Source organism: Balearica regulorum, chromosome 3 (genome assembly GCF_011004875.1).
Source record: "Balearica regulorum gibbericeps isolate bBalReg1 chromosome 3, bBalReg1.pri, whole genome shotgun sequence".
Classification (NCBI taxonomy): Eukaryota; Metazoa; Chordata; class Aves; order Gruiformes; family Gruidae; genus Balearica; species Balearica regulorum.
This window is the reverse complement of record NC_046186.1, coordinates 27,093,296-27,118,669: the sequence shown is the minus strand read 5'-3', so window position 1 is coordinate 27,118,669 and position 25,374 is coordinate 27,093,296. Positions and strand designations below refer to the sequence as shown.

The 25,374-nt window shown below is 38.3% G+C and overlaps 1 protein-coding gene and 1 long non-coding RNA gene across 2 annotated transcripts in view; both read right to left on the bottom strand.

Moving 5' to 3' along the window:
- The window catches only part of LOC142600928 (uncharacterized), a 637,768-nt gene that overhangs the window by 595,031 nt on the left and 17,363 nt on the right, over positions 1 to 25,374 (bottom strand). The gene's annotated exons all lie outside the window — the stretch shown is intronic.
- Positions 1 to 25,374, bottom strand: part of FAM83B (family with sequence similarity 83 member B) — a 50,055-nt gene that overhangs the window by 21,858 nt on the left and 2,823 nt on the right. The window contains exon 2 of the mRNA XM_075747360.1: positions 22,725 to 23,228. Within this exon, the coding sequence (XP_075603475.1) occupies positions 22,725 to 23,168 (444 nt within the window). The 5' untranslated portion in view covers positions 23,169 to 23,228. The remainder of the gene's footprint in view (positions 1 to 22,724; positions 23,229 to 25,374) is intronic.

Sequence of the window (25,374 nt, the reverse complement as noted above, 5' to 3'; positions counted from 1 at the left end):
TTCTGTTCTGATCGCCGAGCCTCAGTTTATCATGCCACATACCACCTACACAATGTAAGCATTTTAAGATGAAAACTAAGTTTAAATGGAATAAAAATTAACTTCACTATGTACATTAGCAGTCTTCAATAACCTCATCAGCTTCTCTCTGTAACAGGATGTTAGACACGCTCAACATCAATGAAAGAAAAGAGTCACTGTCCAGAAAACAAAAGGTAAACTAAAATTCTAGCAATCTCCTGCAAACCAGTATGGGAAAACAATGCAAACTATCTTCAGAAGATTAGGAATGCAGGTAACCACATAAAGTAGTATATAAATAGTTCAACTGTGTTTAACCGTGTAGCCCACATGGCGAAGCCTCATCTGCTTTGTCCAAGGCATGTAAGACAGATGTGTAGTAGGGGAACTTTCTAGTTATCAGTAGTGGGGAAAAAATGTTCTGATTCTGTCAGCAAAGAACAATATGGCAGTGGAAATAGCAGCTCTGATGAAGAATGTGATTTAACTTTGAAATACACCAGGAAAATCCATTTTTTTCGATGTACCATTTTCTAATAACTACCTGACAATTCTGCCTTTTGCTCAACTTGGCAACTTTTGTGCAGTTCACCATGTCTCTGAAAAGCAGATCAGATGATCAGGATTAGCTCTTCTACAAATGAAACTAAAACCAACACAAAAGAAAAGTTCTCTGAAGTGCAGATAAGATAATTTCCTCTGGAAAGTGAATATATAGTACCTTCTGCATTACTTTTCAGAAAGCTATTGCAGGCTGAGCTAGCAAGTCATATATGTACCATCTTAAAATGACACCTTCGGTGCTACCTCTTCAAATTCATGCAACTGGGAATTTTACAGGTGAGTATCTTGCAAAACATATGGGAGTGAGCAACATTAATTCTCCAGATGTGATCTATATCTATGGGTTTGGTAGTTGTTATTCTGGCTGAAGGATTAGTAAGAACTCAGCCTGAGCTGACTGAATTACAGGAGACACCACCTCGCTGCGGCTGGCAGCAGAGGCAATAATTCCTCTGAAGCTTTACTTCCGCACATGCAGAATCAAGTTTCAGCAAGTTACGGAGATGAGAGGAAGGAAGGAGATATTCTGGGGACTCTTCATGAGGACTTTCCAAGAAGCTTCTATAAACCTAACCCTTGAAAGAAGGGATCTGCAAAGAAACAGCTGCTGCTCAGCGACTGGCAGACCATAGACAAGAAAAGACTTACCTAAATCTGCAAAGAACCGTCATGCATGATTAAAGCAACAAGCATTCACCATGTTCAATTTTAACCCTTTCCTTTCTGTTTGCAATGCTCCCATCAATAGCTAAACCACTTTTGTATTTAACAAGCAAGCTGTGTTCTGTCACTGTGAACAGAAGCGGGCAGAGGTCCTACAGAGAAGCACATAAGGCAGCACAGAAAATCCTTGGCATGATGGAGGGAACGTGTTTGGGAGCTTACGCTGCCCTTTCTTCTCTTGCCACTGATGTCGTTGCTCTATTCTCAGTGCCATGTGTGCTGCAGCTGGTTGGGTAGCAGGATTTTAATATTTGTATTTAGCTCTTCAGAATGTTCTTATTCAGTTGTTATTTTGGGAAGCTGCCAAGCTTTTCCTGAGGAAAGCAAACAGAAAGGAAATGCCAGGATTTTCTGACAGCCTACAACTCAGCTATACCAGAATGGAAATTCATGACAAAAATAAAAGGTACTTCTTTAGCCTCTGGCTTTCTCTATGATGAATTTCAAAGACTTGCTGCTTCAGAAATAATTTTTTACTTAAAAGAGTATTAACAGCTTTAATATGTGGGTTCTCACCGGATCCCTTAATATTTAGGGAATATTCAGGCTACTTGAATTAATATTATAATGTTATACTTTTTATTTTAAATTTGTTTGTAAGTAGTAGTATTCATTTACCCATATGTGCATTACTTAGTGACTGCCCAGAAACAAACAATGCACAGCCACGTGATAAGCCTTCTTTTTTTTTTTAAGTGCCAATAGTAATTAGAACTAAACTCTTAATAAATTTCACTTTTTGATCTGCAGTGCAGGATTGAAAACCTCCTATGACAACCTCAGATACCAGTCTCATTTTTGAGACTTCCATCAAATAATTGGAGTTCTATTAAGAGCAGTAGATGCTCCCGGCTAGCTTCTACCTCGCCAAGGGAAATATGAGTTGACTACCAGTTAAGAACTTTTTCAATACTTGAAAGTATGAAAGGCTGCTATGCCTTGCCATACACAACTGGGAACATGGGGGAAAAAAAAATAGCCATCTTAAACTCTGGGGGGAAAAATGCAAAGGGACAAAAACATTTTTTAAAATGTACTAAAATTGTCTATTCAAATTGCTTCTGCTTACAAATATTCCTCATGCCAAGGTAAGCTAGGCTGGATGCCAACACTTCTGAGGGCTCTTTCTGAGATCTCCTTCAAGACAGAGAAAAGATTTTGGGTTTTTTGCCAACTTTAAGAGTATATTTTGGTGGGGTTTCTCAGATTGGGAATGGAATGAAGTTCTGAGCCAGTCTCAGTCCCATTGCTCCACTCAGTTTCCTCAAGAATCCTATATAAAGCATTGTCAACACTGAACCCCACTTCCTGAGAGTTTACATATTTAAAAACACTAGACAATGTAGAGAAAACCACAAGATTAATGAATGCTAACAGGCTACAGACTTTAAACTATAAAAACAGACAACATTTCTTTAAAGTAGACAACTTTGCTGGAATTTGTTAATTAGACACTTGGAAACAATGAAAGATTCTCTTAGTCAAAGGCAGATTTATAGGAAGATGAGATGATTCAGACCCACTTTTCTAGACTGGGAAGAATAATTTTGCTTTTAAGTTTGCTTATGCAAGAGCTGTGCACTGTCATCTTGAGACTTTAATAGTAAACATATGTTTCTGAAATTAAATGGGAAGAGCCGAATATCTAATATTAACATTTTATAAATAAACAACACTTTTAAAATATCCTAAACAGGGTTCAATGCTGCTGCTACTATATATGTAATTCAGATAAAAAATATCTAATAAAATGTAACTATATTGTTCAATTGTATAACACCACCTGAAATCCCTTGCTGTTACTTATAGGAATTAATATGTACTACAGGTACACTGAGCACATAAGAAAAGAATCAAAAGAGTGGCAAGGACTTAATACAGAGGTGGAAACAGTGTTTCCATAGTAGACCCTGGAAAATAATGGAGGTAGATAAAAATGAGTGTTTCAAAGCAGGAAACACTTATTTTCTAAGTGCAGGGAGATTTTGGTGGATTGAAGTCAGCACATAAACCTGATGTGTTTCAGAGTTGCTTACGATTCAGAAGGACAGACTTTCGAATACCTATATGCAGTATGTTAACCACAGTCCACAAGGATGTCCCTGGTGATGGCCTATCAAACATTTTAATATGCGGAAAAATAAAAACATACAGGTGTGCAGGACTTGTAAGCCATGGACCAGTAAGTCTGTGAGCCTTATACTAGGGGGACCTTGCAGCAAATAACAGAGTTTCATTAGAAGATTATTATTTTCTAACGTAAAAGACATTGCATCCAAGAGAAAACCAATCTATTTTCGATGTCAGTGCCCAATTAAAAAAAAAAAAAATTAATTGCTAAATTTCAAATTAGTGGAAGCCTACAGACCAATGAGCATGACCTGATTATATTTAATACCGAGAAACAAACCCTAACTATATCATTAGTTGTTGGAGGTTAGTCCTCTATAGACACTCAGAACATTTTCTTCCAAAAGGTAAATTTCATAATCCTAAGGAACACTGCTAGTGAAAATGTCGCAGAAATATAGAAGAGGAATAAAAAATCAGAAGTCCTTGCAAAACACAGGTTGCCCAGAGAAGCTGTGGATGCCCCCTCCGTGGAAGTGTTCAAGGCCAGGTTGGATGGGGCTTTGGGCAACGTGGTCTAGTGGAGGGTGTCCCTGCCCATGGCAGGGGGGTTGGAACTAGATGGTCTTTGAGGTCCCTTCCAACCCAAACCATTCTATGACTCTAAGACATTGTTAGATGTCCACAGAACCCCAACTGAGACTAGAAGGAATTTTGGTTAAACCCCCCGACCTAGTCCACAGTGTAGTGAAGGCAATGCCAAAGTGGAAAAATCAGTCCTCAACAGAGGACTTGTTAGGATTTGGAAAGAAGTGGGATGATCTCCTTGTCTTATAAAGGTTAAGAAGGAACATTACAGTCCATTGCAATAAAGTAGGCCTAGATGGTTTACACCTACGACAGCAAAGGAATTCCCTTGCTCTGCTGTTCGTCATTTTTAATTAAACTTTCAGTGTCAGGGAAACAGCACTCACGCTCAATACTCAGAACCAGCTTGATGACCAACTTGGTTGCTCAGCCTGACTTCTGAAAGGAAAACCAGCACGAGAGTCACTGAATACAGCAATAAGGGCTAATCATACATTTAGGGAAGAGTACGTGGGAAAAAAATCTTTTCAAATACTGCTTATTTCATCCTTTTTCAAGATTACAGCTTTTGTACTCAGCTTCATACATGTGATTAAGAGTCAGTAAGACACATGAGGTACACAAACGTAAGGACTTGTTACTGGCCTGTTGTTTAAAGCAGTTGTCCTGTGAAAACATTTTGATCATGCGTAAGTATTTCTAGCACCTTGTAGGACTCAATGATATTAAAGATTTTCATATTGCTGTCACAAAAGTGCAAGCAAACCTGCTATAAATTACAGATAATAATGGCCTACTTCTGTTACCCTCCTCCCTCCCTTCTCTCACTGCCTTCCCTTTCCTTCCTCCTTCCTTCCCTCTTTCCTCCCTCCTTTCCTTCTCCCTCTTCACTCCCTTAATTCTCTCTTTCTTCCTTCCTGTCCCTCCCTCCCTCCCTCCCTCCCTCGTTCAAGAACATCAAACTCAGCTAAATTTGGGACTGGAAAAAAAAAAATCTGATTTTGGATACTGATATGTGGGCTTAAAATGGGTTCCTGCACATTTTATGCAAACTTTAAAATATGTCACTTTTTATTGCACATTTTATGACCGTATCTTTATGATATTTACAATAAAGCTTTTGCTTCCTGCCACAGATACTATTTACTTCACTGCCACTAATTTCAAACCCTACAGATGTAGCTAAGTCTGTTTAAGGAGCTCAATTCAAGCAGTAATATGAGTAAGGTAAACCAGAAAAATACAGAATTCAGGCTGTTTAAAATTACTGGTCACAGGTCAGTGACGGGTCAGTACAAAGGAAAGCCAACAATCCTCCTGTATAAATAGAAGAGGATGAATAATCTGAAGTTTCCTCAGGGTTAAACTCTGACAAATTCCCTGTTCACCTCACATATATCCCACAGGATCATCTTTAAATTTTTTCCAGTTCAGCTACATGATGTAATAAAATGCATTTACAAGTAAAAATACCATGCCTGGACAAATACCTGTAGTAACATTTAGGCTGCTAACAAAACCAACAGCAATGACATCAGATCACCATTCTGCAATACGTATTACAGACATAACGTATGCCTGCCATATGACTGTATGGCACATAATTACATCTGAACACCAGGTAAACAAACCAACCAGATGATTTATCTATTTATTTTTTTAAACATGATGCCACTTGAGCAGGAACCTTCACTGATACTCAGGGGAAGTGGATTACACCACCTGCTTATAAAGCAGCTACAGTTAATGGTGCAACACGTTGCTAACAACTGTGTGCTGGCAGGCTGCATTTCAATTTCACCTATTTTAAAGACAGGTTGTGAAACTAATTAATTATTGTCTACAAATCAAGTTGAGATCCTCAGGTGAAATGCATTACCCTGGCATGCTAGATTATTTATTATGGATTAGATAAAGAAGGAAAAAAAAAAAATTGCTTGCTGCTCTGAAAACATCAGCAGAATGTTCTAAAGATAAGAAAAGATTAATCTAGTTAATAAGTAATTATGTGTAGCTTTTCAGGAAGAAAACAAATTCAAATTTTTATGCACATCACCATATGGAACAAGACGTCTGAAATAGTAGGAAAGCAATTAAAAAAACCCTGCTCAAACCTCCTGTGAAGCAAACTGAAGTGAAGCAGGTAAGTAATTCTACAATTCTAATAGACCCCAGTGGAGTGGATAGTGAATTGGAACTAAATAAGGTAATAAACAAAAATTTAATTCCTGGAGCCAGTGCAACACTTAAAAAAAAAAAAAAAAAAAAGGAGGATTTTCAAGTAAAATTATTACTAGCTGAAAGAGTTATAATTTCAGGAACAATATTATACTTTTAAAAATATTGTATTTTAAAAATTATTTCAATTTCAAAACACTCTAAAAGCTTCTTAAGAGAAACCTGACAGTTCTTGTTCAAAGGTGAACCCACAGATAGTGAGGTATTTGAGTATCAAGTCAAACGACGAGAAAGGAAATTAACAGAAATAAGAAATGTTTCTTTTAATTTTTTAAACTTTCTTATTTCTTTCTGCCAAGTTTTGCTAAACTGATCTTTTAGTCTCTGTGAGCTGAATTTTGAATAACCACCTCTATCAAACAACAAGCCATACAGCTTTAGAATGATCTTGGTGACACTTACTTCATTTTTTTTTGTACATGCAGTTAGCATCAGCTTTTACTGACTTCAATACTGCTTCTCAACAAGGCCACAGAGGAAGTATTAATTCATCATTTGCAATTTGATACTGCAATTATGCAAAATCACAGGAAAGATTATTTAGTCTTTGTGATAAAAGTCAGATCAGAAAATCATAATGCTCCATCTTCAATATCTAGTAGTCTTTGCACTTGAATGTAAAAGGTTATTTTTAATGTTTAAAAGTTTTAATATTTATTCAGTGTATTCACAATATTTTCTTACACCAGAGCCCTAGGCCACTTCCAGGATGAGCAGACATACGGCTGGGCCGCAGGACAGAGTTCTGTGATCCAGACTCCATCGCTTCAGCCACGGATGGGCACTGCCATCCTACACTCACGGTCTGCTCCTCCCATTTTGCTCATCCTCGCAAGGATAATGCGAAGCACTCATTAATGCATTAATAAAATGAACAGTTATTCAGAGTAGTGAGTTATCAGCGTGCAAGTAACTGAACCCAATTGAGCTAGTGACCAACATGGCAAGCTAATAGGGTTTTATTAATGAGTAGGAGAGAAACATGTTATTACGTGTCTTCCATTGTACAACTTCATGTATGTGCAATCATTTCCCTTTCTGTAAAATATTCCTCCTGATTGCATGCTGGCTCACCCCCCCCCCCTCCATTTGGGTAATGATAACCAGAGATCTAATCATGAAGCTTGCTGAGCACCTGCAAGAAATGCAAAGCTTGCACTAGGGCAAGGGTGTCTCTTCCAAAACATCATAGCAGGCACCTGGATTTAAGAATGGAGGAAGAAGAAAATCAGTCTTTGTGGCACCTACTGCTGCTCTTCAGTAGCTTTCTTTGAGAATTTTGCTGCCTATTTGGCCCTTGCAGCCTCAAAACATCCCTGTGCTGAACAGATGTACGCCTCGGGGGTATATATGCTACCAAACATGAGGGGTAGAGAAAAACTCACTTGTTTTGCCATCGAAAACAGAATCTGTTTAATCCTAAGAAACAAAGGCAGAAACACCACTGACCAAGACACCCGAGGAATTACATTAAGACAGAATCCGTTGGAAAATTTGCTCTTGAAAAATGTGCCAAGCATTGTAATAGCTTAATATACTAGATGACTTGAGCTGCTTGAAATAAGGAGGGAGATAAGGACCTGTAACACCTCTGTGGAGGAGAGGTGAAAATTTTATTCCAAGAACACTTTGGAAAATAACTGCTTTTTGATGCAAACTAGTGTCTTTCAAATAAATATTTGTTCTTATGAAGTACCTCTCTGATCTCAGGAAAGATCTTCCCTAGGGTAACCTGTCCACTCCAAATTCATGTCATAAGGCTCTCCGTACCAGACTGCTATGCATCCTGTGCATGTGTGCATACCTAAACCCCGTGCTTTCTGTAACACAGTGTGTACACGTGCATGTAGAGGATTGCACGCACAAACACACACACTGACAGAAAGAAATAACTGTCTCTCTCCTTTAGATAAAAAGAAAATCAAACTGCCATTGTATTGACAAAAATGTGTCAAAACCAGCACTCATTTCAGATGTAATAACAGGACTGCTTTTATCCTTTTTTTTTTTGCTCACTTAAAAATGCGTTCTTTTTCGCCGTTCTTCAGAGTCTTTCCTTGTAATTCTGAATCTGCTCTCAGATGTCAGTGCAGTCCACACTTATTAGAGAGATAAGGTGCAGCTGTCAGGAAGGAACGTTTCCTGGAGTTTATAATTTTTGGTCAACTGTGACCAGTAGTTGGTAATTAAAAGATACTCCAGTCTCTTATCAATCAGAAAAAATACAATATACATCACCTTAATTGACATGGGAACAATGTTTGCAATGAACCAAGAGTCAGGTATGCACCAGGTAAAACTTTAATGACATTTACATGAGTGACTGAGCATTTGTTGAAACGAAACCTAAATCAGAAACAGTACTTCGAGTGAACAACAGAAAATACATGTTCTTGTTTCTCGTAGCTGCGTAGAGGAATACTGTGAGGAAAAAGTAACAGCAGAACATGGGCAGATAATGGGGAAGCAAACAACTCTCCCCTTGATATTTGGATATGATGGAAATATTTCTGCTTGAATGCTCTAAAGCAAACAATCTCAGGGACAACAACAAACACACAAATAGAAAGTTTTAAACTATTAGAAGCACCTGAGAAGGTGGATTCCAGCTTAAGCTGCTGATACTGTGTTCATTACCTCTAATACATGAGTACCTCATACTTAAGTATATGTCTTCACAAATCACTTTGAGCTAATATTCACATTTAGAGATGAGAAGTCTGTGTCCTAAGAGGAATTTGTATACAAGTTTTCCAAGTCCTAGATCAATGCTCTTAATCACAAGGCTTTTATATTCAACAAAAAATAAAAAAGATACAAAGAATAACTTTTTTTTAAAAAAAAGATGTAAAAGATCTTTGAATCAGTACAAATGCATGGAAGTAGAAAAGCATGTGAATCACCCCAAAAAAGCACTTTAGCTTGTTCTAGAAGGTATTAGCATAGAAATATATTTTTAACAGATTATTAGATCATCCAAGGCATAACTAAAAAAAACCCCAAAAAACCCAACTTACTGAAGTCTGCTACTTCTCTGTCATAAAAGACTCAGAAAAATTACCAGAAAAAATAAGCAGCTTTTTGAATTCCTCTTAAATTACTTACAATAACATTTAAGTACACATGGAAAGCTTTTCATATGTAAAGCACAAACCATTTCATAAATGTGGGAATAACACTATTACATCTATTTTGATCTGGGAAACTGAAAATACATAGGGTGTGTGCATGTGCGTGTCACACCGCTGTCCTGTGCGGGAACATCTGAGTCAGCCCATCGCTAATTACTTTTGTGACTGGAAACAGCCTCGTCACACGAACGTCATGCCCTGGGAAGGTGAAAACGCCCTGCGCCACGTGAATCTCCTCGCTGCACTTTACCATGCCATGCGAACTAATCCTCAGAGGCTAATGGCCCTCATTTACAGAGAGGCCGAGCATTCCAAAGTCCCTCTGAAAGCAATCCCTGCAGCCACGCAGGCAGCAGCCGGAACCTCACCTCGCCCTCCAGTCCTGCATTTAAAATTCTCTGCACCTTCTCTTCTGGCTGACTGTCACGCTGAGTGATGAGATACGCAAGCTGAAAGCTAAGGAAGGCTTGGTCTGGGCTAGCAAATTGGGTTTCGTCAAGTAAATTCTATCATTTAGAAAAAAGTGATTGTACAAAACCCCATCTGATCTCCTGAGTGATTATGAATTAGTTACCCAGAAGTGCTGACGGTAAGGCTAGCGCCCAAGTGTTTTAAGGTCAGATTTATTCTTAGTATCAGCTCTTTGAAGATGCAACAGTGTCAGGCTGATGTTGTGCAGGGAGTCAGAATTCATTATCATAATAGTCCCCTTCTGTGGGAATCACAGCATCAAAATCTGTGAATGTCTTTGTTCTATTGACCTCAGCTGATTTTGCAATCTGGAAATGGCTGCGAAGACCAATATGGAGAGCCCCCAAATCTGACAAAAAACTATGAGTTTTTAAAGGATATAAATATTGAGTATTGTTTACCCAGCTATTTTCCAAAATAACTTCCAATAAAATCAATTAGAAAACTGTATTTCAAAAGGAAAGCAATGACAGGACCTACGGACAGGACATGTGAACACAGGACAAGCAGCAGCATACAATCAAGAAGTAAAGAAGACTGATTTATACAAAAAATCATATTCATTAAGATGTCAGAATCACAGCTCGTCTTGGTGGGGAGAGATGGTGGCTACATGAATGAGCTCAAAACTAAAGCCTTGCTGCTGGGATTTTGAGGGGAATGAACCTATAGCCCAGGGAGTCCAACTGGATGCAGTGCTCATTCCCTTCAAAATACCAGGCACAGAGCACCCGAAAGCAAGCCTGAAAACAACCAAGCAAGCAAAAATTACAAATGAAACACTGAAGAACATTTGGCAACTTGAAAACAAACAAAACATTTAATTTGAGATTTTCTTGGGTTTGTGTTTTTGAGCAAATTTGAGACAGGAAGGAAAAAGAGGGTATAGTCTATTAACATTAAAATCCTTCCTGGATGACCTACTGACCTTCAAGAGTCAACCATGACTTTGAAATCAATTAAAAATGTCCTAAGCAAAATGTCATTCTCAATTTTCATAATGTGCTAATTTAGTTAAAGATGTTAATAATTACCATGAAAGAATTTTTGCATACGTCATATTCATAGGTGTTCTGCTTTTCAGCTTGTGTGGTGCAATATTTTCTGTGGCAGCTGCTGACAGCAACCTTTTCAATGAAATTCCAGCATACGTGTGACTGCGTATTTATTTATATCAGTATTATGTAACCTGCTTACATAGATGATTTGAAAATTATTTAATGTCTTTTTTTTTTTTTAATAGTAAAGAGATTTCCCCTATTGGGTTTATATAGTTTATAGTCATAAGATTGACGAAGCAGGATGCTTTACATTTTACTGTTTCAGGCTAAAGTCCCATCCAGAGCCACAGATGAGCAATTTAAAAACAAAACCAGAACAGATCAATGCTTGTTACCTACATTGCAATTACTAAGGACTTTATTCACTGTTGAAAAATGGATATGCTGTGATGCAAAAATGTAATTCAGTGTATTGTTACTGTAACTCAGGACTACAAGATCTAGAGTCAATGGGAGACACTAATTCAGAAAAAAATTAAAGTACTAGACTATTTTTAATGTATATGTTACAATACTTCCCGTATTTTCAAAATTCTTCTCACTAGAGAAATAACTTACAGCTGGTCAAAGCAATTTCTTGCATAATTTCCAAATTTCCAAGCAGGAGCATATTTAGTGTAATTATCAGTAACACCTCCACTGTTCAGACAGCAATGCCTCCAATAGGCATCAAAAAGAGTTCTTTTGTACTTCTGTGCCATATCAGGCACAGGCATTTTTCCTAAAATTTGTGATACACATTCAGCTAAGATCGATTAAAGAGGCGGCCAAAATTTGGATCTACTGAACAAGGAAAAACTATGCTTAAACCTATGTCCATTTCTTCTTTCATGCATTAAACTATGGATCCCCATTCAAATTGTATGAAAACAAGCAGATTTTATTAAGTTCCATTTGGGTTTTTAAAACTAGAAACTCTAGGTGAACAGCAGGGGAAGCTGAAATGCAGCCAACAATGTGATTGTTACTTCTGAATGTCTTTACAACAAGACAGAGATATTTCTGTATTTAGAATTCAAATGCCACAACTTTCTGTTTCTCATTCAGTATAGTATTTTTACAATAGATAATGCTATATAACTCTGCTGGATTTCAGTCAATGTGCTTTGCTGGAAATAAAAAAAATTAATCTTTAAACATCTAGCTTTTCCTGTTCTTTTTAAACTAATTACATTCTGTGGGAAAAGGTCTGTCAAAGAGCATCTTTTAATTCTGATTTCAGATACGCTACTCAACTTGGTAACTCCAATGCCTGTACTTAAGTACTATTACTACAAATTTCAGAAATTCTATCTTTTCTGTTCTCTAAATATCTGTATTTTTGTTACGTGTCATCTACTACCTTAAAAAGAGACAGCTGGGTTATGCACTAAAGAGTAATAGATTAAACTGAAATGCTTGCTTCTCTTACTTTATATCTCAAGAGGGACTACTTTGTATAATTAAATGTAGCAAGCCACCTCCTCAGATAGTATAAGCAATGTCTCTCCATGGAATTTAGCAAATTATGAAATTCTGATCCCTAGGATTTTTTAAAACACCACTAACAAAATTCAAAATAAGTATGTCTATCTGTGCACGCACAATTTGGTATCAGCATAGTGTCATAATTGTCCATGAAACTATTCTCAAGGTGGTGGTTTTGGGGTTTATTTTTTTTAATTTAAGAATATGCAGCATTTAAAAAACAAAATCCATAAACTATTTTGGACAGTTCTACCATAATAACTAAATTCCAGATGTTCACTTCTTACTGGTTTTTCTTTCATTTTGCTCGCTTGCACGCCAGCATGCATGAAAAAGTGCACGTGTGCTTGTAATATATATTTTGTAATCATTTCAAAAGCCTTAGAGTACCAATTGAGAAACTCCTGTATGGAATTTTCCTTGCACGGCATATTACAGACACTATGCACAACTTTCGTGCCTTATGTCCAGCCATTTGATACCAATCCTCATGGAGTTACTTCTGATCGAACCATGACAGCATGGAGCGGAGCCCAGCTGAATCAAACACTGGTCCATCTGCGTTTGTCTTAAGCTGTCCCCTTCCACATGACGCTGTAATCCAAAGCCGCCAGCATTTTCACCCTGGGCGAGGGCTCCAGAGTCTTCTGGTTCCTCAGAAGCATTTAGTTGCTGTCCTGGTTTCTAATAGGAAGCCTTCCAGCAACTGAAAGGAGTATCAGAGATCCCTGCTCCTCCAACTCCCAAGAACAGCATGTCTTTCCTTCCTTTTTATTCTTCCAAAAAGCACTCTGAGCCCTGGATTTGCAAGGCTCTGATGTTTACACAGAAGAGTTTCCTGGGCTCTCAAGAGCTCACTGCAAAGACACTGTTTAACTCCTCTGATCTCTTCAAGTCAAAGGACCAAGCCTTTACTCGGGACAGAAATCCTGCAATAGGAGACTGCAATCTTGTATCACAGCACTTCAGAACTGGACTGCACTTACATCATTAAATTTAATTTATGCATAAGAAATCAAATAATCTGACTAATTAGATTTCTGGCACAAGTGGCTTACTGTCATTCAATAAGCCTACAATTCATGAACAAAATAGATGATGATACTACTGCAATCATATAGTGCATCATAAAATCTATCATAAACTACAGTGATATTACTGGTGATCATATAGGGCTAAGACATGAAATAAGATGGCAGCGAATAAATAAACAAAACTGAAGAATCGGTCATAATTCCCAGTTTCATCACTTAGTTTTCTCATTTCAGAAGTATCTATCTCCTCTGAGCAAAATAATACAGTTTCTGCTATGTTGTAACACAGCTTTCTGTAGACTCGTAGTAGTACATACTACTGTAAGAGTTTGATCTATTGATGGCTGATATTTTGAGGCCCATCCTCAGCAAAACCAGGTTACAGACCTCTGTCAAAGAGTCACTGTGCACCCACATAAACTGCCTATTATTTAAAAGCAACCCACACCCTTGACAGTGACTTTTCAGGCAATTATTGCATGCCTGTGCTAATCCACCATTAGGCAGCGCCAAGAAATTATCAGGACAGTAGACAGCTTCAGCTATTATTGTGCTCTGTCATGCTGGATGGAGACTTGACAGGCAGTATCCCCCTGGCATTTGAGGGAAATTAGATTTGCTAGCTGACACTGTCAATTCTGCTCGCTGCCTCTGATGTCTGATCAGGAGGTACAGCTCACTAGCAGTGAATTCTGCATGGTTTAAAAAGGGGTGTCCCTCGGTGGGCATTTCCTGAGACAGGTCACATGAGAATCAGTGGGCATTCGCTCTTCTTCTGTGCTGGTTATTTCATCTCATCCTCATTTTTATTTCTGGCTTATTGAGCATCAAAAGCCTAGCAGGAAAACACTAACTGCATTACCTTCTGTGGGCTGATGCCACTCAGAGTTACCTGAATTAGAAGGTGATGTCTAGTGCTCTACCTAGTGCTTAAGCCATAAAGGAAGTTTATTGAGCTGAAGTGCAGCCTGCTTGGCAAAGAGTGCCTGCAGCTCCAGGAAACAGCATGAAAATAAGGCTGAGATATTACATCTGCCGTTTGAACTGAAGGCACACCCATTTGGCTACCTGAACACACAATTCTGTGCTACTGTTCAAGCCCGATTCCTAGTGGATGAAGCAGATATCAAAGTTTTCTTTTCATCTCCAAGAGATACAGTGCGTAACTTCTCATATTAACATATCGCCCAGCTTCATCTCTTACAGCAGGATCGCTGGCAGAAGTGAAAAGGCCCGAGGAGATCTGGTGCTGCAGTTAGCAATAAGCCCTGGATAAAAGACGCATCACAGAAGTTTTCTGAAGGCAGCTTCATGCCCACACGCCTTGCTGGGGAGAGCAGGGGTCACCATCGACTCTGTTTTTGAGGGATCTGTTCTGGTTCACTCACGTCTTACAACTCCTGGGCAGCCAGAGCAAGCACTCCAGACCAAGAAACAGAACTGGTTAAGATAATCCACTCTTAGCTGAGGTATGAGAACGCCCTGTGTATGTCTTGAAGATACACCCTCTGAAGATAAGAAAGGACTGTATGCTTTTACAAATATTTTTGACAAGTAAGCACTACAAAGCTACAGTTATGTACTAATGCAAACTTTTGTGGAGAAGTATTGATGTTCCTCAGAAATTAGTTTTCAAAATATAAATGTATGACTATGATTTTTTTATCAACTAAACCCACAAAGACAAGAAAATAAAAAATTGTTATCTGGCCCCTACTTGCTCTGAGTTCTGTTTGCTAACATATAATACTCTCAGGTGTTTGGTTTATAATTTTATCTCTTTCTGAATTGTGATATATATTAATTTAATGTTTTTGTGGCTCATCTATATTCTCATCTATAAAACCGCACACACTTTGGTCATGTTCTTTGATGGCTAAAGGAGAGAATATCAATTCTGAATCTACTGTTTATACTGCAGTAGTGGCATGTCTGTACTGCCTGGCACCAATCAGGACGACTAAGACACCAATAAACTATATGATACACAGACATGCAGCAAAACATAATGATGTTTACAGCTTCAGAAAACAAACACCCAGGATACCAGGAAAAGATGTCAAACAAATGCAAGGAAAGCAGAGATGACTAGTTTGGTTGCTTCCACTTCTGCATTTATAATGCAAATAACACCACTGCAAATTCAACTATCTTACTGATCAGTAAACTGTATACTGAAAAATTATTAACTTTGTGGATCAAGCAAGCCATAGCCAGATCTTGCAATTATTTATTTTGAACAGCTCTATTGAGGTGAGTCATTTTATGGATGTCTGCAGATCCTACTGTAAAGCAGTGAGCTCAACGCCAGTTACACCCCATTACTGTTGTGAAGGCCATTGCTTCTTTCCTCCCAAAGGTAAATTATGGGAGGATTTTAAAGAGTAAAAGCCCTCTGAGGTCTCAGGCATGCCGAAAGCAATTTTGAAAATGTGGATTTTAACTTTTCTTGTACGGAATAGCACCTCTTTATTAGAAAACGGTGACACACTTTGTCAACAGGCTAAAAGTAAAGACGTGAGGCACTGATATCAACAACAAGGCCTGCACTTCTTTCAGAGAGGTAAATACTAACGTGTACTTTGACTCCTCTATCACCTGTGCTTGCAGTACTCCTCAGGGAAAATAACACAGCATTAAGCAAATTGTTCTGAAACAATTACAAGTGAAGTAGATACTTACACTCAGATCTGATATATGAGGAAACTTAACACATGTAACGTGGTGGTGTTCAATCCTGCCTCTTCCAAACTGGAGAATGGGAAATTCTGAACTGGCAGCTCTCCCTGGATTCTTGTGCTTTTTGTTTTGCTCCATGTCAGCAGTTCTCCACTTTCCATGTAGTTTCTATCATACTGTATTACACAAATACTGCTGCAGTATTGCAGGTATCTGAATACCAAGCTAAGCTCATTTAAAATTATATCACAGATAGTATAATATTTTAGTTTCCAAATTCTGACACACAACAAGCAAAATTAAAGTTTAAAACCACCCAAAACATGTCCCTCATCCCTCAGAGAATCACTGGTTATGTTGGAAAGCTATCAGAGATCAAAAGCTATGCTAAAACTGCAAGAGATCAAAAAAGGCCTATGGCAATATGAATGTAAAGTGATTAAGCCTACAGTTCTTCAGGCAAGATTGTTCCCTGGCTGAAAAAAAAGCAGGAAAACTCAATCTCTTGAGGATGGGAATTCAGAACAAAAATAGCACTTCAACATTATCAGGTTTTTTGATAAGCAAGAAAAGGAGAGGGACGAAACCCAAATACACTGGACGGGGCACTGAAAGAAGCATTCTGCCTGGGCAAAATTATTTTAAATCAACAGTTTTGTATTTATAGCATATTTTTACCTATAATTGCTTCAGCATACTGTAATACAAAGTTATTGTTGAATATGAAAAAGAACATTTTAATCTACTGAATGTGCAAAAAGCGTAAATGACTATTTAATAGCACTTTTGTTTTGACTCACAAAGATTTATGCCAATGAGACAAAAGATTTTAACGAAAAAATATTGCTACAAAGCATATGTGCATGCTTACTTCTTACATACATGTGAATGAGGCAGACATTAATAAAGAAATACAGCTGCCTGTAAGATCTGCCCTTTAATTTTCCCTATTCCATTTTTAAATTCATCATGGAGGTGATATGTTTTGATAACACATTAGCACATCTGTGACATAAAAATGGCAATACCTATAAATTAATTACATCTTTTAATATAAAATACAAGTATCAAAGATGTCAAAATAGTCTTGCAAACCTTTGACCGGATAGAAACCTGTGAGTAAAACACCACCACAACTGATTAAAAATTATTTTATCAGATTCCCACTCCCCAGGCTAGCCCTAGCCTCTTGCTTTTCAGTTTTGGATCCTTCCCACCTAACAGGAGGGCTACCAGGAAAAATTGTGGGTTTCACGTTCAGAGCAACTGCTCATTAGAAATGTATTTCACAGAAGCACCAGGCTTTCGAGAGGGCAGGGTGAAAAGGGGACAGGCAAGTAAAACAGTGTGAAGACTCCAAAGGCAAATCCAAGCAGATAAAATACCTGAAATAATTATTTGTTGTGAGCAGATGACAAAAAATTGATACCAGTTCACACAATAATAGCACCAAGAGCAAGATACGTGTCCTCTTCCAACACATGGCATGTGCCCTGTGTGATTAGAAAAGCTGGGACATGACCTCACTCTAATAAATCTATCAAAAGTTAAAAATTATGTTTCACCTGGAAATGATACGCATGATTGCCATGCTGGTTTTCAGCTAACACAAAGTCATTTAACAGAGGGTGAGTGGAAGTGAATGATGAATGCACCCTTCACTGTAGCAGCTGAACCAAAAAGCACACCTGCTGAAATCCTTGTGGGGTAGAATATTTTGGCAGGGAAAATGTTGCCTATACATCTTCAGCTGGAAACTGAGTCTTCCTACGTGTTACTCTCAGCTTAGAAAAGATATCCACTGCTTATCAGACACTCTACAGATAATATAGAAAACTTTTGAGTGGGATGACTATTGCTTTTATCTATTCCCTCTCCCTGAATCCAGCAGAGTGCTCTAGCATTTATGACCAAAAAAATGCAGCCCCTCTCTCACATCTCCTTGGACTGCTGCAATTAATGAGCTAAGCACTGCCACAAGCACGATTCATTATCATTGTTCCAGTCTGTGTTCAAATTATATTTAAAGTAGTTGGCAAGGAGTATTGTTGAGAGAGTAAAAAAAGATTGCTCAACACACCCACATTCTACAAATTTCTTTCTGTATAGAAACATCACTCTTCATACAGACATGTAAAGAATTTCATTTTCTTTCATACTAGACTGCAGCCAGTACTGGATTATTATTATTGTACTATATATATAACCAAACAAGATCAACAGTGAATAATCTTTTTTTTCTGTAATACACAACCTCTCACTCTTGCCTGAAACAAAATTTTAAAAAACCCCAAACAACTCCAAACTATAAGAAAATATTTTCCTTTTTATATGATTGTAAAATGAGTCAACTGTTTTTGTTTATCTGACTAGGTCCACTGCTTTAGAAGACAACGCAGACAGCAGATTTTGTACATAACTCTCTCTCACAAGAATTCAAGGAGAGTCCTTTTTGACTTACTAAGGGCCTACCTACACTGGGTCCAGCAAGAGTTAGTAACAAGTTACACTCGTTTACAGTGTAACTTAATTCTTTCCCAAGGGTCCAAGTGTTGCAACCCTTTCTCACATTAAAAAGCCCAATCATGAGTAATTCAGCAAAAAACCACTGCCTTTTTTGATTTTCCGAAATGATAACACACTAACCATCTAAATTTCTATTTAGGCTTCTAAACAATTAACGTTTTTAAGAAGTCTTAGAACTGTCACTGATTTTATGAACCCAGGCTTAAGACTGCTAGTCTATTTGAATAAAACAAAATCAGTGAAAAGTAATGCATATTTATCAAATAGCGTGCAACTTCATACATTCCATGAGAAATCCCTCAAGTGTGTCAGGGAAGTCTTTCAGTGTTTTCTGGCTTGTGCTGCAAACCAGCAATACTTGGGCTGTTTAAACAATGTGCTTCTTTAAAAAACAGGTTTGAATTCTCTCCAGGAAGAGCTGATCCTTATTCAGCTATCAATCCAAAAGACTCAGAGCTATGCATTCTCTCTAAAACTGCGCAGGAATGTCTCGGCAGTGGAGAGAGGAATCCAGTTAATGAAGTAAGAGAAAAACACACTGCCAGAAGGACACTTTGGTGCTCTGTCCTGTCCTTTCCCTGTTGCCTCACCCTGTCAATCATGCCTGAGAAGACAATAGGACCTGCTTCTTGCACATACGTACAAGCCCCACAACAGACGGTTTTGAGGCAACTCTTATGACGAGTCATGCAGGGAGAGGACACTTCATTATTGCAGTCTCTGTGTTACTTATAGTAAGAGAAGGAAGTTTCATGTTGACCTGACACAGATGAATAATCATCTTGATACCCTATCCCAGATGAATAATCTTCTCAGGAAAAACTGCTAAACATTATCAGTTGTGGTTCAGACAGCCCAGCTGGGATGAGTCAGGCTATACGAGAACCTAAAGCTCCAGAGAAGCCGGAAACCTGCCAATGATTAAAGGTAGAAGTCTCCAAAACACATGAGAAATAAGGCTACTGGCTTGTTTGCAAAAGTCCATCCGTCATTAAGGTCAGACAGACGTGCAGTGCTTTTTCCCCACATGGTTATATCGAGACCTGAAAAAGACTCGTGTCTCCCTGGTTGACACAGTCACACCAAACAGTCTCCTGATGAACACAGGTTATGTTGACAGAGGAGGGTGGCTGGCAAGCTGTATCATTTGGAGATGAGGTCTAGTTACACCAACAGTAAACCCATTTTGTTGACATTAGGTTTGACCTAAGGCAGTCTGCAAACATCACACCTATCCCGCAGAAGTGCTGTAGTATAGACTGCAATGTAATGCCACCCCATGTACAATACAGTTCCCTTGCTCTAATACAAGTTTAGAAACATATATCATAAGCATGGATTCATCTCCTTAAAATGGTTAGCTCATTTTTCTAGGATTTTATAATATTGATCCTTTTGTGTAAGAAAAACTCCATTATTGTATTGCCTGTACTTACCATGAAGGTGATGTGCACAATTTTAAAGCAGATTATGCATTTAAGCAACACCTAAGTGACAAGATTTTCTTACGACATTTTTTCATAGTCACTGGTTTTAGTCTAGTATAGCATAGCCTTACAAATTATTTTCCTCTTTAGTAAGGAAAAATCACTGTCAGCAAGCAAGTTGCTTTATGTTGTTTACAACGTCTTCTTACGGTCAAAATTAACATATGTAATGATCATTTTAAGGAGTGACACTGTGAGGCATCAAGTATGAAAGAGGTCAAGAGTAAATCCACTAATAATATCATCTTATCCCTACATATCTCCAAGCATTCAAAAGAATCTCGGTTTCAACTGGCTCCACCTCTTCCATGAATTTTTGGGCTAGTATATACATATAAATATATATCGAATGAGTTCCTTCACAGGGTGAATCAGTGCAGAAACCTTCTCTGCCTTGCCCGTGTAGGAGCTGGTTTCCTACTGCACCGAGCGCTCAGGTAGCCCAGGGAGATCATTGCCTGAACTCAGGCAAAACTTTGGTGCTTAAAGTTAGGTGGTATGAATACACCTACCTCCAACAGTCTGTTTATTTTCCCACAAAAGTTTGCCGAAATTCCCATAGATTTTGCTTAGAGCCGTATTGGTTTAATGTGATTTGCTGAAGAACTTGTTTATTCTTTAGAGGTTTCTGTTTTTCATGTGTAACCTTTCCTTTGAATATTCTCATAAGACTACACATCCCCACTACTACAAAACAAAGAACTCTGTTTAATATAACTATATTTTTATAAGTGGCTTAGGAGAAGTAGGTTAGCCTGTTTACAAAGTGTTTGCCTGCTGTAAGCATGTTTTAAATACCTTACTTTACCTTACCTAGAAAGCCTTTAAACTTTTCTATGCATCTGCAGACAGAAGAAACTGAACAACACTATGACTTTTAGATTTAATTGCTGCTTCCTGAAGCAACCAACCCATATCACTGTATCAAAAATGTTACGGTTGTTGCTGTTGAGGTTGTGCTGATCAACTAAACAAACCTTTCAGCTGTCAGATTTGACAGCGACACACGTAACTTCCTCTTTATAAAGTGGAAGCGCCACAAGCACATCAGAGAGCCAATATACTCTGCACTCAACCTTTTTCCAAAGACGGGTGAGAATCACACCTAATTTTTCTCCATAGCTACATTCAGAGGAGGCATGTTCCTTAAAATGGCATTTTACAAGGCAGCAGCACCAGCTGAGAGCTGTCAGAAGGGGACTGGATTGCACGCAGCACAAAAAAAGGCACAAAAAGCATGGCAACTGACTGGAAACAGCCTTTCTTTGTGGCATTTCTAGACCTTGTAGCAAAACTGAACTAGTCTTGGCAATAGAGTTAACTGCATTTTTGTTGTTTCCCTGACAGAGGACGCATTGGTAGCTCAGGAGCTGCAGTTGGAAAAGATCACAGAGTATCTTGGGCAAGTCGCGGTCAAGCCTCACTACATACAACAATAGAAAACACGAAATCTTGCCCTGAAAGGGACAAAGAGGGAGAGAAGTAATTAATTCTCCTCTTCCTCAAGTGTACAGTCATTCTATACTGTAAACTACAGGATAAAAGGCCTAGTGATAACTGTGTTACGACAACAAATTATATGCTTTATCTAAAAAGAGGAGAAACATTGTAAAAAGACATTGTCCTTCTCTTCCCCACCCTTTTCAGTCCATTTGTATTGCACAGGTTTACATGCACATTTCAGCCACTGACGTTTACGGATGCACTCAAGCTACAGCCCGTCCTACCAACGTGAAGCCCACAGAGTGACACAGAACCCAATTTGTTTCATGGGGAAGAAAGGGGAGTGTGACAGACTTCCTAGGAATACTTCTGAAGCTTTGTCACATCTGTTTAAAGAGGTAATGTGGCCCAGAGTCAAATAGATCTGCATGCTAATACATTTTTTGGTGTTTTTTTTTAAAAAAATTGACACTGGAAAGGAAAGGTGGTTTGTACATACAACACCCTGTCACTAAGGTGTAAGCTGGGCATGCCTTAGGAAACTCAAGATGCAAGTGCCCCTAAGTGAGGACAAGTACCTTTGGAGAAGTGTCCATATTTCTTTTAAATCAGTCATTAGTCAGAAATGAAGATAAGGTACCCAACTAAAATCTACTTCCTTGTTGCCTAAACCTCTTTTTTTTTTTCTTCTGAGTTCTCTTTAATTATTCCTGACTAAATTCTGCAGGGACAGTTGGCATGCAAAATCACAAAACCTGGGACTCTCAAGGTACATGAGTTGGATGTACACTAAGGTGTTATTTCCTTACAACAACTGGCTACCATGCCAAACCAATGCATGTTCCCACTCACACAAGACAGAAACCTTAGGATATATCCTGAAGTTAGATAGAAATGTATCACTTGAGGTATATTCAACTGAGGTCAAAGAAAAGGCGTGCTGATTATCTACAAATTTCTCATGGACTGGTCAGCATTACAGTAAAATGTTAATTATGCCCCCCAATTAATCCCTGATCCCTTGTAAATAAGGTTAATGACATTGGTGCACGTGATATCAAGAGACCCATCTCAGCCTGGGAAAACCTTTCCATTTGAATTGTTAGCAGCCAGACTGTTTTTTCCTGCCAGAAGAAAAAAAAACAAAACCAAGCCTCTAGTAAAACACAAATTAGATTATTATTGCCACATATATTTTTCAATAATATTTTTCATGTTTACCTTTCTTGCATCTCGTATCGTCTTCCGAACAGTTTCCTTTATGGTGTACGGCTGTGCTCGTGGTGGATGAAAAAGCAGGTCAATATTCGTGCCACCAGAAATTCCAGGCATCAGGTATGGCCAACCTAAGTCAAGATTTGGAGCTTCCACGTCTGATTCAATTGGCCAGTAAGTTCCCGAGGAAGAGGTGTCATCAATGGCATGGTTAGAGGAATAAATTGTGTTTTGGGGAAGTTTGTGAACATTGTTCAAAATGTAATCAATTTCCTCATCGGCTAGGAACTCTGAGCATCTCTCTTGGGAAAGAAATTCTTTGTAGGCTTCTAAACCTCCTTCAATTAGAGCATCAATAGCTACTCGGTACCATTCCTTGTAATGAGGTTCAATGTAGTTGTCTGATCTGCATTCATCATGTAAGGACGATAGCAAAGATGAAGTTTCCATCTTCACATATATTTTGTATAAAGTCTCTTAAATTTCCATTCGTGAGCTGATGAAATGTATCTGTAAAGAGAGAAAAGTAAGAAAACAATCAGAATATTTCTAGATATCTATGACACGCACACAAATCTTATTCAAAATACTTTTCTGGTAATGTTGCTCTAAGTTTTTCTAGCATCTTCCAAGAATTTGAAAAGGCTCAGGGATTACTATTGCCAAATGAATATTAAAGAGCTTCTTCTACCTAAGGCAAAACTAAACACATAATTAAGTGATTTGATGAAGTTCTTGTATGAAAAGCTACAGCAGAGATCATAATACACTGAAGATCTGTACCAGTAACACCAAAAGATACCCAATGCATGTTCCAATACACTACTGAAAGTTGGGTTTCAAAGAACACTGAGAAACACTTCAGAAACCAATTCTGTTTCCTACTTTTTGATGCATTAATCTTTCTCTGCAAGATTTTCCTTTTCTCCGGCTTCTTTGAAACAACAGTCATTCAGGTCCTTCTCCTTATCTATCTGTTCCGCCATGCTGATCTAATCCATTTGTTGCTCCCAAGGAGGACCAGCCTACCTCATTTCAGTAAGTTATGAGGAACTCCAGAAAGATTTTTCCTCCCACATCTGGGATCAAACTCTGAATCAGCAATTTGATGTCTAGTTTCCACCCTGCTCATTGCTTCTGCCAAAAGGAGCGGCTGCTTTAATCTTACCATTTTTTTTTCCAAAACATTAATAATAAGTTGTTTACTGCTGATGATTTATAAATTCATTCTTACCATCTTTTTATTTCATTTAACAAGGGCTGAGAGCGTTGGTTCCTGCTGCAACAATTTGGGATTTAAGGCAGAGACAGGACAAATGGCCAATGTTTCTTCCTTCATGTTTGTGCAAACCTACGGGACTCCAGCAACTCCACTACTCACCTAAAACCTAAACTGCAATGAATTTCTCACGGGGCAGGAAAGCAACAAAAAACAATGAAGGGGGGCCATATAAAATAGAAAGATGATACATGGTAGCACTGTTTCATCTTTCAGGGCTAGGGCATGAAACTTAAGAGAAAGCAGAAGTAGGAAGAACATCCAACGAAAGCACAATTTTTAGTTTACAAAAAGCACATACAAAGTATAGCTTGAAAGTTAACACTGGGTTTCCCTACAAGCCTAATTAATAGTATAGCAGTATAATAGCAAGGAATAGTTCTATGGAGTTCTGATTGCATTTACTGGCATATAAACATAACATAATTCTCTCCTCACATCAAGACCTTTCAGATATTTTTGCAAACAGTGCATTTGCTTTCCACTGTCTGCTAGGAACAGTTTAAATCTTCTTGAAAGTAAACATAAATTAGCTACATTAACCTAAAGGAATGAAAATCAAAATTTCCATACACTACTGATACTCCAAAGTCCAATTAAATGTTCAATTAAACCAAGATTTCTGAGGAACTTGGGAAGTCTGAGGTTAAAAAAAGACCAAGAAAGAAAAATCCAGATCTGAGGCTGGCATCAGCATGTCATATGAAATAATTCCATTTGAATCCTGTCTCTCAGCCAAGTAGCAGGGTAGATCTTCCCAGATAGGATTGCTTTCGAGCCTGGGGGAAAGGAGTGTTTCTGGCTGCTTCCAGAGTAGCTCTTTGTGGTGAACTGGAAAGCAGCGAGCGAAAGGAATCCCACTGCTCTCCCCCGACTGAGAATTACATGTATTCCTGTCACAGATATTCAAGGCCTCCTTCTACATTGCTCTCGCAGGTAGAAATAAAATGCTATAAAACAGGAGCGATGCCATTTCGCTTTGCCCAGATGCAGATACAGCCTGTGGCGCATGGTGACGGAGAACTGAGCACGTGGAACAGACAAGACAGAACGATTCAAACGTCAAACTCTTACAGTATTGTAAAATTAAAATTTTCGCATCAGTGTCCCATGGAAGCCAATCATCTGGAACAGGTTTTCAAGATATTTTAGATGAAGAACAAAAAACTACCAAGAGTGCAAAATGCAGAGTTACTCAGCTGAGCTGTTCTGAAGAGTGAACACTAAGAGAGATGACTTTACAGAGAATCTAATACACCCCTCTTGTACAGCCTTCCAGGACTAGTAACTCAACAGTGTAGTAGAACAGCCAGTCTTATTATAACATTTAAGACTGAATCCAGTTTTACAAAGGCAAATGAAAGATATTTCTAAAAT